This window comes from Schistocerca nitens, chromosome 1 (genome assembly GCF_023898315.1).
Source record: "Schistocerca nitens isolate TAMUIC-IGC-003100 chromosome 1, iqSchNite1.1, whole genome shotgun sequence".
In the NCBI taxonomy this organism is placed as follows: Eukaryota; Metazoa; Arthropoda; class Insecta; order Orthoptera; family Acrididae; genus Schistocerca; species Schistocerca nitens.
Window position 1 is genome coordinate 852958077 of NC_064614.1, and position 15190 is coordinate 852973266.

Genomic DNA, 15190 nt, shown 5'->3' on the forward strand with positions numbered 1-15190 from the left:
ACCGTAGATGTTACGTTCTATAGTTTTCTGGAAGTCTTCCTGCACAAGACTGTCACTGACATCTGTTTCATATAAGTGAAATTGCGGCTGCTTTCTTAAAATTAATTTGACCACCGTCCGTGAATGGAAGAAGCAACAACGAAGGCCTGAAGAGTAGCACTGAAGTACAGAGTCTTGTTACTGCATCTGTAGTGGGAGAAGAAACAACAATACGCCACTGATGCCTTCTCTTGAAGTACAAATACTGCCCGAAAAATTGATGTGTTAACCCTACTACGTCTCAGTGTGCAAATACCACACGCATCTTCTAATGAAACCAGGCCTTACACGTGTTATAGGTTTATTCTAGTGGAGTATGTAAAAAACAAAAATCGGTTATATTAGATCGTTATGGAATTGTTTATTAGCAAGTACAAAATCGTTAATTCTTCGGGACTTACGAATTATTTTTATCAAACTAATTGAAATTATGATCGTTGGTACTCATGCACATTGCGCCCCTCAGAATATTAAAGCAGTGACAGAAGAGCGCTAGTGACAGCTGGGATTGTTGCCGCAGGCTGGCCCTACGGAGGCCATGGAGCCGGCGTCGCCGTTGTGTCCCGGTTTGCCGCCGCCCCCGGAGTTGGAGCTGGCGCTGGCGGCGCCGCCCGCGGAAGAGTGCGCGTCCGACGAGGAGCCGGAGATGCCCGCGGAGATGCCGAAGGGCAGCGTGGCGCCCACGTTGACGCTGTCGCTGTGCGCGTCCGAGCCGCCTCTGAGGAGGCCCAGCAAGTTGAACGGGTCCAGGACCGCCTTCGCCACCGACCCCACCACACTGCGCCGAACTCGATCTGCAACACACAAACAAAGCCACGGGTACTGCTGCTGATCTAGGCACCTCTACAAATTTGAAGCGAAACTTGCACAGTTGCACCAGGGACGCCCTCCAGTAGGTCTAAAGTTACAGTGGCAGCTTAGCCCTTAGCCCATTTAAGACCGCCGTGTGTGCTTTCAGCTTCGAAACAGAGAAACCGAGAAGGGGGGAGGGGGGAGGAGGGAAGAGGGAAGTAAACAGTACATTGAACGAAATGATGTTGGTACACTACTGTAAAACGAGGTACAGGTGTGGTGTGCGTACTGTAAGACCTTGGGTACACACACCATCAGATTATTTGACTTGTCGATCTATCGAAGTAGGCGAGTGTCAGCAATATGTCTCCTGGTCTTATCGTGGCGTGTTTATCTTCTGCCTTTAGGTCAGACGATAGAAATGCCACTTGCACGCTTAGAGTAGCAGATTGACGGTGACCAACTTTAAACAGAACTTGATTAATTTTCACACACATTTGTTAAAATAATAAAAAGCTTAGATATTACGTAACTTGATTCTGGATGCTGTTTACAATTGACAATCTGAAGTTCCTTTGGTCTTGGTACGTTAATCTTATTCTCACATATATCTGATACTTGACAAAGTGTGTATACATTTCTCTTCATGGCTATGTACAGGAATATGGTAATCTTATTATGCGCAGACTGAAACTTGACTACAGACTAATGCAGACTGACTATTCGGAGGTCTGTACACACGTTATAATACCTCGCGCGTTCAGGTATCACTGCGCGAGTGTGATCCGCGAGGAGAAAAGGTTCTGCGTTAGCAGCAATCTCATTGGCTGCGAGACATATTAATACGCGGATCGGCGGAAGCAGAATTTGGTCTGTCTCTAAGACAGCGCCATCTCGTAGTGCGGAGACGGACGAGCGCTGCGCCTGCGCTGTTGTGCTTAGCGGGGAGCGCTCTATTGGGAAAGTTGTGTACGCGCTGACTACGCGGAACTATGTACACAACATCAGGGTGACCCAAAAACCAGTTAAAACTAAAAAAAATCGAAAAATTCAGTACTTACGGGATAACGTAGATAGGGAGGTGAAAGCTGACACCCATGCTTGAAATGGTATGGGATTGTATTCAGACAAAAAAAAAAAAAGCACCTACTGACCAACAGAATGCGCCTCATATGCTAAGAAAGCAACCATTAGCATTACAATTAATTTTTAACGAAGATGATGATCTTTACAACAGTACAACAGATACCGGACATGTCGATCGTGATCCGCAATAGCTGTAATCGAGGCACAATGTTGTGACCAGCACTGTACAGCGTATCAATAGGTACGGTGAGAAATTGCCGTCCGATGTCGTGACTCAGCATGCCTAATGAGGTCGGACGATCGCGGTAGACTTGAGACTTCCGGTAACCCCACAACCAATAATCACAGTGACTGATGTATGGGGACCTGGAAGGCCAAGCCTGACGGAAATGGCAGCTAAGCAGGTGATCCTCACCAAGCGAAGTGGGAAGAGATCTTTCACACGTATAGCAACATAGAGTTGAGCCCCATCCTGCATAAAAGTCGTGCCTTTCAGCAGGTGTTTATTAGCTACATTTACTCGAAGACAAAGGATTCGGTGACGATTAACGTAGTAAGTCCACGCCAAATCGTGACTTTCTGTCTTCGCGACAGTTCTAGGACATTTAGTAGCCCAAATTCTGGAGTTGTGGTTGCTAACAGACCCTCGGACTGTGAAATGGACTTCGTCCGTACACAAAACGTTAGACCGCTAATCTTCAAATGGCTCTCAGCACTTTGGGACTTAACATCTGAGGTCATCAGTCCCCAAGAACTTAGAACTACTTAAACCTAACTAACCTATGGACATCACACACACCCATGCCCGAGGCAGTATTCTAACCTGCGACCGTAGCGGTCGGGTGGTTCCGGACTGAAGCGCCTAGAACCGCTCGGCCACACCGGCCGGCTCGCTAATCTTCAACTTCCCCCATTTTTTGAAGTGCTCACACTGCTCTCCGTGACACAAAATCGGTGGCTAACAGTTAATGATGACCCCCGATTTTGTACGAATAGCGTTGGAGGGTACGCCTTAGTGCTATCCAAACATTAGTGGTCTTCGAACTTCGTGATCGTTTTCTTCACTGCTACCTTTACTCATTCGAATACACCTGTTTTGGCGATAGGATCATTAAGCTGCGGTATTGGATTCTCCATTCTGATGGTAAAGCTTCACTAACAGTACCTTTTCTGGTAAATTCTCCATGCCGCGATTGGTCGCGCATGTGACTCCCTCTCTCACTACAGTTCATTTTATGCATGATTCTCATGCGGCGTCAGTGTTGTGTCGCTGTCCAGCGCCATATGTTGGCTAATTTTTGCTCTTGTTTTCGTTTTCAATAAAACTCCATGTCATTCCAGGCTTGAGTGTCAATTTCTGTCTCCCTGCCAACATTATTCTGTGAATTAATGCATTTTCAAATATTAAAAGACCTTCGTGTCACCCTGCATATTGAAGTAACTTTGAACAGTACTCGTTCCTTCTCGAAAAATGGAAGTATCAAAGAAAAGGCCAGCAGCAAGATATACAGATGAACCAAAACATGATGAACACTGCTCGCAGTGAGAATGAATGTCGTCTGCTTGTGGTGTTGCACCGACTTGGCGCGTTAAAGGACATAAACAAACGGAGAAGAGATGAATGAGGAATCATCCTAACGACAATATGAACTGCATACGTGGAAATCCATCGACGCTAAGTGACTTTGTCATGGCTCGGCACCTGGGAATGAGCACCTCGGGAACGTGGAATCTGATCGACTGTGGTATTGCAGGGAGCGTCTATAGGAAGGGGTCGAAGGACGATGAAACAACTAGTAGGCGATATTGTGTTGGATGTGGAGGTTGGAGGGTTTCCAACTCTGTAAAGTAGGGCAGGAGGCGATCTAGGGGCAGATATTAGGACAGAGTGCTATGCTGACGTAGGCACAAGTGTTTCGGAGGATACCATTTAGAGTACATTGTTGAAAATGGGGCTCCACAGTTGACGACTTCTATGTGTTTCCATTTTGACACAGCGATATCATCCATTATGATTACAGTAGTTACACTGGAAACAGTAGTTTTCCTGTCGATGGTCGTGTTCGGATATATCATCATCCAGGCGCCAGGCGAATGGATGCCCGAAACATGCACGTACGCAGTTGTGAGAGGGGAGGGGGGGACGTAATATGTTTCGTGTGACATTCACTAAGGCTTCCATAGGAAGGCAATACGACAACAGTGAACATTGTTGGGGTTATTTAAATCCGTGGATGCCTTATGTCTTCTCCGACGCTGATGGTATCTTCCAGCATGGTAACTTTCCGTGTCATGAGGCTAGAATCGCAACATTGGTTCGAGGAGTATGACAGTGAACTTACACTGATGTTTTAGCGGCCGAATTCGCTTAATCAGATCGCGATTGGACACATCTGGGTTGCTACCGCTACTGAGCGACAGCTCTGCGTGCCATATACCATCGTCTCGAAATTTAGTCGGGAATCGTATTTCATCTGCGTAGGCGTCTGCTGCAACGTACCTTCGGAAACGTACCATGCACTTGTCGAATCCATGGCAGGCAGAATCGCTGCTGTATTGCTCCAAAGTAGGAACAACGTTCCTGTTAACAAGTGGTTCTAATGTGTTGCACATCAGTGATGTATCTCTGCTCAAAAAAATCAGGTGTCCATGAAGTAAACGAAAGTTGTAGATTCTTTATCAAATGCCTAAAATGGCAATGGATGATATCTACATATTATTCGGAACAGCGACACCATCAAGGACGTTGTAGCTAGAGTAGAACAGCAAGAAACTCATTCGGGACATTCAATGTACGAGGGTCGGTCAAAAAGTAATGCTTCCCATTTTTTTTCTACTTAAAGAAATTAAGTTAAGTGAAAAATTTGAATTTGGCGCCATTCCTCAAACCTTCTTCTGCAATCCACTGCAGTAGTAACTTTCTGTGTCAACAGGTGGCAGCACAGCAGAAGTTTGTAAGATGGCCGACATCGATGTTCGTTTGAGACAGCGTTGTGTGATTGAATTCTTGAATGCAGAAGGTGAAACGCCCATACGCATTCATGAAAGACTGAAGAAGGTGTATGGTGTTGTGACAGTGGATGTCAGCACTGTTAGACGATGGGTTCGTCGTTGTAAGGAAGCTGAAGGGCAAACACCGTTGACTGACGAAAAGCGGAGCGGCAGGCCGGTGAGTGCAGTGACTCCACACAACATTCAGCAAGTTGATGACATCATTCGTGGTGACCGTCGGGTGACTGCAGATGAAGTGTGTCGCATTATTTCTCTTAGTAAAGGCAGTGTGATCACGATTATTAAACAATTGGGGTACTCAAAAGTTTGTGCACGGTGGGTTCCAAGAATGTTAACCGATCAGAATAAAGAGGCAAGGAAAACAATAGCCTCCCAACACTTGCAGCGCTTCCGTTTGGAGGGAGATGAGTTTCTGAAAAAAATTGTGACCGGGGACGAAACATGGGTGCATTTTTTTGAACCCGAATCAAAGAGGCAGTCAATGGAGTGGCGTCACACAAGCTCGCCGAGGAAGAAAAAATTCAAAACTGTGCGATCGGCAGGGAAAGTTATGGCAACAGTTTTCTGGGATATAGAGGGTGTGATTCTGGTTGATTTTTTGGAGCAGGGATGCACAATAAATTCTGTTCAATACGTCACAACCCTCAAAAAACTTAAAGCACGTCTTCAGCGAGTTCGCCCAACAAAATCAATGGCAGATGTTCTTCTTTTGCATGACAATGCAAGACCACACACCAGTCGTCACACCTCTGACGAGATTGTCAAAATTGGATGGGAAGTTTTGCCTCATCCCCCATACAGCCCTGACCTGGCACCATCAGACTTCCATCTGTTCGGGCCACTAAAAGAAGCTCATCGTGGGATTCATTTTGAAGATGAGGAGGCCGTCAAAACATCCGTGCGTCAATGGCTTAGGAAGCAGAGCTGTGATTTTTACCGTGCTGGGATACATGCCCTTGTTCAAAGATGGACCAAAACTGTAGAGATGGGCGGAGATTACATTGAAAAATGACAAAATGATCCTCAATGTTGTGGTTTTCAACCTATGTAATTGCATTTAAATTTCCTGACAATTAAACGTAGAAAAAAACATAGGAGGCATTACTTTTTGACTGACCCTCGTATCAAAAAGAGTTGAAGATCAAGTATGATTCTCCAGATAACGACAACAACTGCATGTGTCTCACTGAAACCAAGATGATGAAGCATGAGCCACAGGAATGAGGTGAACTCATTTGAAAGGCTACCTCCCGGATTAGTAACAATACTAGAGACGTAAAAATCCCTGAGCCATCCTTATATCAGGTTAACGAAGACAGCAAAGAGTGAAGTTTAATTTCATGCCAACTGACACAGAGTACAAACACGAAGAAAGCGAGACGAAGGGGGCCATGTCCTTCTCGTGTAAACGACCTCAAAGTTTGACTTAAGCGATATAAAGAAAATGTGGATACCTCACCCTAGAAAGCTGCACAGGAATTTGGAACCTATATGTGAGTCTAGTAGTTTTGCCAAAGCGCCACCTCAGGACCAAGTGTCCATATTGGGCCTGGGCAGGCACGTTCTAAGTTAAGCTATTGTGTCTCCTATTGTTACCACAATGATCAAGGACGATGCAGTTTTTGCAACACAATCCGTAGTTAATGTACCCACCTTCTATAACGAAATATATAGGTTCAAAATTTTGTAGGACGTATCTTTTCCGGCCCCTCACTAAACACCAGTTATGTAGTGAACTTCTTGTTCTGTCAATCGTTTCTAATGATTGTTCTTCACCAGACCACTTAAACGAACAACAATAAAATCTGTACTGTTGGAAATGATCGTATGGCGTCAGTGGCTGGGAGATCTCAGACGGGAAGTTCGGCAGCCAAGTGCAGGTCTTATTGAATGCGACGCCACATTGGGCGACCTGAGCGTCGACAATGGGGATGAGGACAGCACAACACCCAGTCCCTGAGGGGAGGAAATCACCGTCCCCAGCCGGGAATCGAACCCGGGCCCCCGCGCGTGGCAATCCAACGGGCTGACCATTCAGCTAATGGGGTGGACTAATCTGTACTGTTGGGAACGGATTACACGACGTAAAGGCAGCAAACAGGTAACAAAATACATTAAAACAAACAAATGTATTGTTAAGTTATGGGCCGCAGTTGTTCGCGATTTTTCTGAAGTACGTTCTGGACAATTCGAACGCATGATTTGGCCACTCAGATCGCCCGACACGAATTACATTGAACATTTGTGGGACATGATCGAGAGGTCAGTTTATGCACAACGCTCTGCGCCGGATGAAATTACAGACTGCCACAGAGGCAGCATAGCTCAATATTTCTGCAGGGGACTTGCAACGACTTGTTGAGGCAATGCTACATCGAGTTGCAGAACTATCCGGGCGAAAGTAAGCCTCACACAATTCTGGGAGATGTCCCATGACTTCTGTCAGCTCAGTGTGGGTTAGCATGAGAGTAACTTGGTTTGTTCACCTAAAATAAGCTAAGAGGGAAGTCACCTCAGTGTATGTGTTGAGAAATATTTATATACGTTGATGAGTGCCTCGAGTTCATTTAAGCGCCGGGAATCGTGTGGCGTAGTTGAGAGTGTGCGATTTATACAGTAGTATAGTAGTCTGGCCGCATGTCGCTAGTTAAATGTGGTGGATTAAATAGTTCTATTTCTTAAAAGATGATGATGATGATTATTCGGTAGTGAGAGCTCACGACCGCTAGGTTATAAACGCCCATACTACAATGTAGTGAGATGAGTGTGGATAGAGGTAGCAAAATTTTTAAAGTGGGTACTGCAAATACAGAGATGAAACCGTAAATGGGATGAACTAGCTATTCTGATATACACTAATGTCACCAGCACAAAAGCTTATACCAGAGTCCAGACACGTCACAGTATTTTAAAAGCTCGTCTCGTCCTCGGCTAAAATATGAGACAGATTCCCACCTAAATTTGCTGTTGTTAGCTAATTACAAAGTAAAATATATTCAGTTAAAATTTTTTGTACTGTGATTTGTGATTTACATGCACAAGCAACACAAGCGGGGGAGGGGGGCAAGGTTGTGATCTCGCCAGAGCAAACAACCGCATGTTAGAGGTCAGTGCCCAACTTGAAGGCGAATCGGGACAACTTTGCACCGCCAAAGTGAATGGCTTCTTAAAGAAAAGGTATAACTTCCGTGTACAAAAAACGTTACTTTCGTTGAAGGAAACTATATCACGATCTTGCTCGCAATGACAGAATTTGCCAAATCAAATTTTATACCATGTTAGGTCTAGTGACAATGGTGAGATTGTATACTTATGTCTCTGTATGACACTTATTTTGCACGCTGTCAATGTAGAATTGCTAATAACAGCCCGCCTCCATAGCCAAGGTCGCTTTCGCACTCTTGTGCCGTGGACCTCGACTAGGGTTACTTCAGTTAGAATCTTGACGGTGAAAAATTTTCAGTTCTTTTATTTGACCCGCAAGGGGAAGAGAGATGGTGGTGGAAAGTACGTGACGGCCAATCGTTAAGCCAGTGTTCTGGACTAAATTCCAAACTTCTCCGCAGTGTCTCATGGAGAAAGAGTATTCAACGCTGTTGATACTGTCCTTCCGTAGGATGGTGACATTAAGTTCTGCAGCCCTATTCTTCGAGAGGAATAGGCTATGCATTGACACCGGGCTTCACTCTCTTCCTTCCTTTCATCAATAGCAATAAAAAAAACCGCTGTACCGTACAAGCACTCCTCACAGGCATCCACACGAAACAGAGACACATTATACACCTCATAACAGGTCATAGAAAGGCAACGGCTGCAAATCGTATCCACTAGGACTTTGCCTAGAACGGCGAAGCTTGATTTATTCCCTGAATATGGGACTACTTTGGCTTTTCAATAAATATCTGAGAAAAAGGCTCCAATGAGACGTGCTTCCACTGCGGAAGTCGATTTAGAAATCCTTGGGTAACGATCGTACACGTTGATGATTATGGGTGACAGAGCAGACCGACGTTTACTGGTATAAAACTCACACTTGACTTCGAGGACGATGTGTTAGATATGCAGATAAAGGACAGTTATCCAAAGATGTCAGTTGTAAGGTGACTGGATTTTATGGACCTTACATGAGCTTGATCCATAACGACAGGACGATACAGTATGAGATCCTCAGAAAATAATAATAATATTACATCAACAAAAGGTAATTGCAGTTAATCTCATGTACCGAAAACTAACAAAACAATATCTACCAATATGTGGACTGACATGTACAAACAAGTTAAAGTGAAACACATTTTGGAGATGAACCAAACACGTGGTTAATGATATCGTAAAACTCTCATTTAGCAAGAGAACGGCGAGCTTCAGCGCAGAAAGGGATAAGGTCAGAACTATACATTATTCCTTTTCACGTAAATAAGGCCGGGACCGAGGGTAAGTTTAAATGGTTCAAATGGTTCTGAGCACTATGGGACTTAACATCTCAGGTCATCAGTCCCCTAGAACTTAGAACTACTTAAACCTAACTAACCTAAGGACATCACACACATCCATGCCCGAGGCAGGATTCGAACCTGCGACCGTAGCAGTCGCGCGGTTCCAGACTGTAGCGCCTAGAACCGCTCGGCCACCCCGGCCGGCCGAGGGTAAGTGGCTGCACGTCATTAATAGGGCTAGGCTGCAATCCAGCAAGAAAAAAAAATGTATGTTCACCTCTAGCGAGACGGTGATTGGCTAAAGCGTTACTTGGCGGCGGAGACGCGACACGGTGGGGAGATCTCGATTGTATAAAAGCATTTTGAGAGCTAAAATTAAGGCTCTATCTCTCTCTCTCACTCTCTCTCTTATCCATCTCGCTGCGGACCGCCCAAGTGTAAGGAAATATGCGAGGACATTGAGAGATTTGCTTTCTGCGAAGTGAGGACGATACGCCTGACGTATCATGGCGACAGATAACAAAGCGAAGTTAATTATTCCTGTGGGAATGTTTTAGGGCAAAAAAATTGTGAAAGTCGCTCCAACCCATAGCGAGTCTGCAATAGCTATTATTTTGGCTAGGGAAAGATTAACGTTCTACGGAACACAGAAAAGTTGCGACTGCGTGAATTCAATCAATGCCAGAGTACGGAATTAACGTTTCAGATCCAGCGCAGAGACAACGCCGTTGCACAAGCTGCTTAGTAAAGTACCCTCATGCATTAGGCCACAGTAAATATTGAGTCTAGAATTTGCTCACTCCAGCTTGCGTATGCTTTGACCACTGAATATCAAAAGCTAGGATACTAACCTCCCCTCACATTGACTACATGAGAGTTTTTTTTCCTTGGTTCAAAAAGTAAATTTATTCTCCAACAGCTCAGTGCCAGACCAGCTACGACAATATAGATTTAAATGAGCTGATGAGGATTTTTAATAATCATTCTTTCCTGTGATGAAAAATTTTCATGTGTAGAGATAACGATTTTAATAATCGTCATTTCAATATGTCCAAGACTTAAATATTTTGTTATTGAGTGTCAAAAGTAATTGCACGTGAATGTTGTTTATCACTTGACCCCTGAAAGCAACAGTTGATAAATTATATGTAGAAAAAAAAGGAAATAGCTGCATTGTCTTTGTAGAATAGACCCCAAACTTTCACTTTCATTAATTAATGCATTTTAGGTACGTGACAGCAGCATTTCTAATGATTTTTGTTGCGATCCGCACCTGATATTAGCTGCCTTACAGGGCTAGGGTCATATTTATTTAGAATGTCTGCTGGACACCCTGGGCTTGAGAAGACAGTTCAGATGTTTTGTCCATTTGCGCGCTAAGTTTAAGCTAAGTTTGCACACATTAGTACACTCACTGTGCAGATACAAAAGTCGGATGTACGACACAGTTTAAAGTGGAAGAATCAAGAGAACGATAATATATTTCGTAACGTGGCACTATAGCTTTACGTCAGTAAACAGATACCATTAAAAATGAGGTGTGATAGGAATTAGAATAGCTAAAAATAAAGAAATTTTATTAGAAGAAAAGACAGTTTGAAGGAAAAAATCGCCGAGGATGAGATTATTCCGTAATCGAGTGATGCGTATAAAAATGGAATTCGTAGGAGGTAAAAATTCGAGAACGAAATATAAGCCGTACATGTTTTATTAATTATGAAAGTTACATATGCTGTTCTTTGAATGATTATTCTAACGAAATTTTAAGTTGAAGCAATTAACGAACATTTCAATGTTTTCTTATAATCATATTCATAAAATATGTAGAGTCTGTCATTTGGAATTATGCAAGGGGGCATGAGAACATAAATCTTATTGTATAATAGATACATGGGAGATTGAGATTGAGAGCAAGAATTTTATGGTAGAACAATTCTTCCATACGAGTGGTCACTTAGAGAAAACTACATCTGGTTCATTAACGAGTATTTATCGTCAAGCATTTGCTTTTCCCATGTTGGATTAAGACAGAGAAGAATGAAAGAAATAAATTTTTTGGAAACTCTTTCTGAAGTCCAGGAAATATTTTTCGCAGACATAGTGCTTAATGACCAATGTGGTAAATCTAAAGAAATTTCAGCTTATCCCAATGCGAATTTACGCGTATTGCAAGATACCCTCGCTTCTAAACTGATACAGTTGTTAGTTAGCTTAGCCGCAAGTCCATAGATGGTGGTATAAGTGACGTACAATATAACTGGTCAGCATTTCCACCTGGAATTTGCGAGTGAAAGTCGGACCTCCCTTGATCCGCCTTGGTGGGTCGTGTCGTCGGATTTCCTCCTACCTATGCGCGGTGCAGCTCTCGTAAATGTCGTCCCGTGCAGATTCTTCATTGGCGCATTGGATGTCTCTGTCGGTGGAAGCTAATTATCTGAAATTGCTGTCGATTAACTTTGGGGTACCTGTTTACTCGAAATTAACATTCAGAATGCCGTAAAATCACCTTTATTCCTATTAGATCAATAATGAAACGCTCATGTCACAAACTACTCGTAACCGAGAGCATGGCTACTATCGAACAAGACAGGAACAGCTCTTAACGCCGTCCGTATATCTTACTAGTTTCGTCACAGTTCGTGGATTTCCGATCAAGTTCGTACTTACTAAGATATGAATTTGTTAAAGAATGGGTGTGAATTTTAACGAGGCAAAATTATGATAAATAGTTTTAAACATCCAGAGGCTCCTCCTAGTGTTCATGTTGTCATAAATGACTTTAATTATTAAATATAAATAAACAAAAACGGTGACTTTGGCGCCAAGATGGCGGTACTTCCCGTCATGTATATTTCCCAGGCTGACGCTTGTTGCTACGGTCCAGCGCCGAGCCCCACCCCACTACGCGCGACATACGGTAGCTTCGTCACGTAGCCAGCCAGCGTGGGAAATGCTCTCCGACTCATGGCCGGCTACGGACTACAGCACTTCCTAACTATCGTGAATACATCAACAATTGACAATAATTTATTAAAACTGGTAAAAATGTCTTCCTCACGGAAGAGGCACCTTACAGTATACAGGGTGTTACAAAAAGGTACGGCCAAACTTTCAGGAAACATTCCTCACACACAAAGAAAGAAAATATGTTATGTGGACATGTGTCCGGAAACGCTTACTTTCGATGTTAGAGCTCATTTTATTACTTCTCTTCAAATCACATTAATCATGGAATGGAAACACACAGCAACAGAACGTACCAGCGTGACTTGAAACACTTTGTTACAGGAAATGTTCAAAATGTCCTCCGTTAGCGAGGATACATGCACCCACCCTCCGTCGCATGGAATCCCTGATGCGCTGATGCAGCCCTGGAGAATGGCGTATTGTATCACAGCCGTCCCCAATACGAGCACGAAGAGTCTCTACATTTGGTACCGGGGTTGGGTAGACAAGAGCTTTCAAATGCCCCCATAAATGAAAGTCAAGAGGGTTGAGGTCAAGAGAGCGTGGAGGCCATGGAATTGGTCCACCTCTACCAACCCAGCGGTCACCGAATCTGTTGTTGATTTCGACTGAAATGTGCAGGAGCTCCATCGTGCATGAACCACATGTTGTGTCGTACTTGTAAAGGCACATATTCTAGCAGCACAGGTAGAGTATCCTGTATGAAATCATGGCGGTGAATCGAGGAAGTACAGTACATACTGACGAAACTAAAATGAGCTCTAACATGGAAATTAAGCGTTTCCGGACACATGTCCACATAACATGTTTTCTTTATTTGTGTGTGAGGAATGTTTCCTGAAAGTTTGGCCGTACCTTTTTGTAACACCCTGTATAGGTTCAGCACGCGGACCGTTGCCGATAGATTCGGGAGGACGACGGTTCAATCCCGTCTCCAGCCATCCTGATTTAGGTTTTCCGTGATTTCCCTAAATCGTTTCAGGCAAATGCCGGGATGGTTCCTTTGAAAGGGTACGGTCGATTTCCTTCCCCATCCTTCCCTAACCCGAGCTTGCGCTCTGTCTCTAATGACCTCGTTGTCGACGGGACGTTAAACAACGCTAACCTAACACTAACCTAACCGTTGCCGATAGGAACAGGGTGGGGATAAAATAGTACTGGTACACTTTAGCTGAACCGCGAACCTCCGTTTAGTAGCTTGCAGAATACAAATGTGGAAACACGGGATAACCAAACAAAGTGTATGCGAGACAATTAGTACCGTAATTTCTCCTGAAGAGGAATTCTAAATATAGAAGAAAGCTCTCTGAGTTCGCTGCTTCTGATCAGGTTTGAAAACGCGAAGCCGCCTTTCCGGAAAAACGCTTAGTTCGGTAGACTCGTACGTATCTGCTTCTGGGGATTACTCTGCTCTTACGCGTGCTGACAGCACGTTACGGTGCATTTGCTGAAGGGTAACGGGCGCGTGTGAGTGTCAGTGAGTACCCACCCGGACGGTGAGGCTGCCCGTGGTCTGCAGCGGTCGCCGGCAGCGCCGTCGCCGCCTGACAGACGACCAGCAGCAGCAGGAGGGAGGCGGCTGCGTCCACCATGGCGGCGCGAGGCGAGGCGAGGCGAGGAACGTATGTCGCAGCGATGTCCGCTAGCTGGCTATTTATACGCTGTGTACGAGTACGCGCTCTGAGTGGGAGGCGCTTAGCCGGGGCGTACTGCGAACCATGATTGGCGCTTTTCTGCTCACGAGTGCCTACATTTCGAGTTCCAAATTACAGAAGCTCCTCATTTACATTCGCTTGTATTACTTATCAAGGGGAAAGATAAATGCATGACTGAATTCTAAAAAAAAAGGCAGTAACATTAAGCGAACAGAAAGACGGAAACTTTTATAACTAACAAGGGACACCTTTGACCTCGGAGCCGCTCGAAAGCATAATAAAAAAACAGCGGTCTACCACAAGTAACATTGTAATAGAGAGAAACAAAGTAACAAGAATGCAATACCGTAGGAGGGAAATTATACATAATTCATTGACGTAGTATATCATTACATTTTCAATCAACAGTTCCAGAAACCCTGTGATTAAATTAATTATAATAGCGCAAAACACACATATCCTACACACCTGACAGTGCGTGTATTAGTCCTCATAGTGCTCATGCGGAATTTCCAAGAAATGGGTGGAACAATGTGGAAGAGAAGAATATGCATACCTCATTAATGCTATGTTTTTACTTTCAAAATCACTTTCCCACTCCAGCAGTCCAATATCAAAAGCAACACTAATTACGTTTGCAAATGATGATATGCGTATGTCAGTGTCACACCCCGCCTTTCGCCAAGCATATTGCTACATAGGCGTATATTTTGGTCAATTTTCGGCAAACTGATTGTAAATTGCAGAATGAAGTTTGATGGCGAAAGGGCGATCATGTATCTTCACTTGTCGTTTGGGACATTGTAGTCTTACAAAATCTGCAATCCTTCTGATATAGAGCTTATGTTGCCGAAAGAAGTAAACATCTAGGGGTTGGCAATTTTTTGTCGTTTTCGGGGCAATATCTCGAGCATAACATTTTTGTTTGGAACATTTGCATGTACACGGATACGACGTGACCAGGTATCACACAGCAATAGGCTATTTTCACTTGTTACATGTTCGCCAAGGACTGAAGATAGCCGGCCTCTCTGACCGAGCGGTTCTAGGCGTTTCAGTCCGGAACCTCGAAGCTGCTACGGTCGCAGGTTCGAATCCTGCCTCGGGCATGGATGTGTGTGATGTCCTTAGTTAGGTTTAACTAGTTGTAAGTCTAGGGGACTAATGACCTCAGATGCTAAGTCCTATAGCGCTTAGAGCTAT

The 15190-nt window shown here is 44.1% G+C and overlaps 1 protein-coding gene across 1 annotated transcript; it reads right to left on the bottom strand.

Annotated features, from left to right (window-relative positions):
- Positions 1–323: 323 nt before the first annotated feature.
- On the bottom strand, positions 324–13950 carry LOC126263334 (uncharacterized). Its single transcript, XM_049960426.1, has 2 exons — positions 13822–13950; positions 324–833 (listed from the first exon to the last, which is right to left on the bottom strand). Exons 1-2 carry the CDS (start codon positions 13922–13924, stop codon positions 532–534), a joined length of 405 nt encoding a protein of 134 aa, XP_049816383.1. The 5' UTR covers positions 13925–13950; the 3' UTR covers positions 324–531.
- Between the last annotated feature and the right edge of the window lie 1240 nt (positions 13951–15190).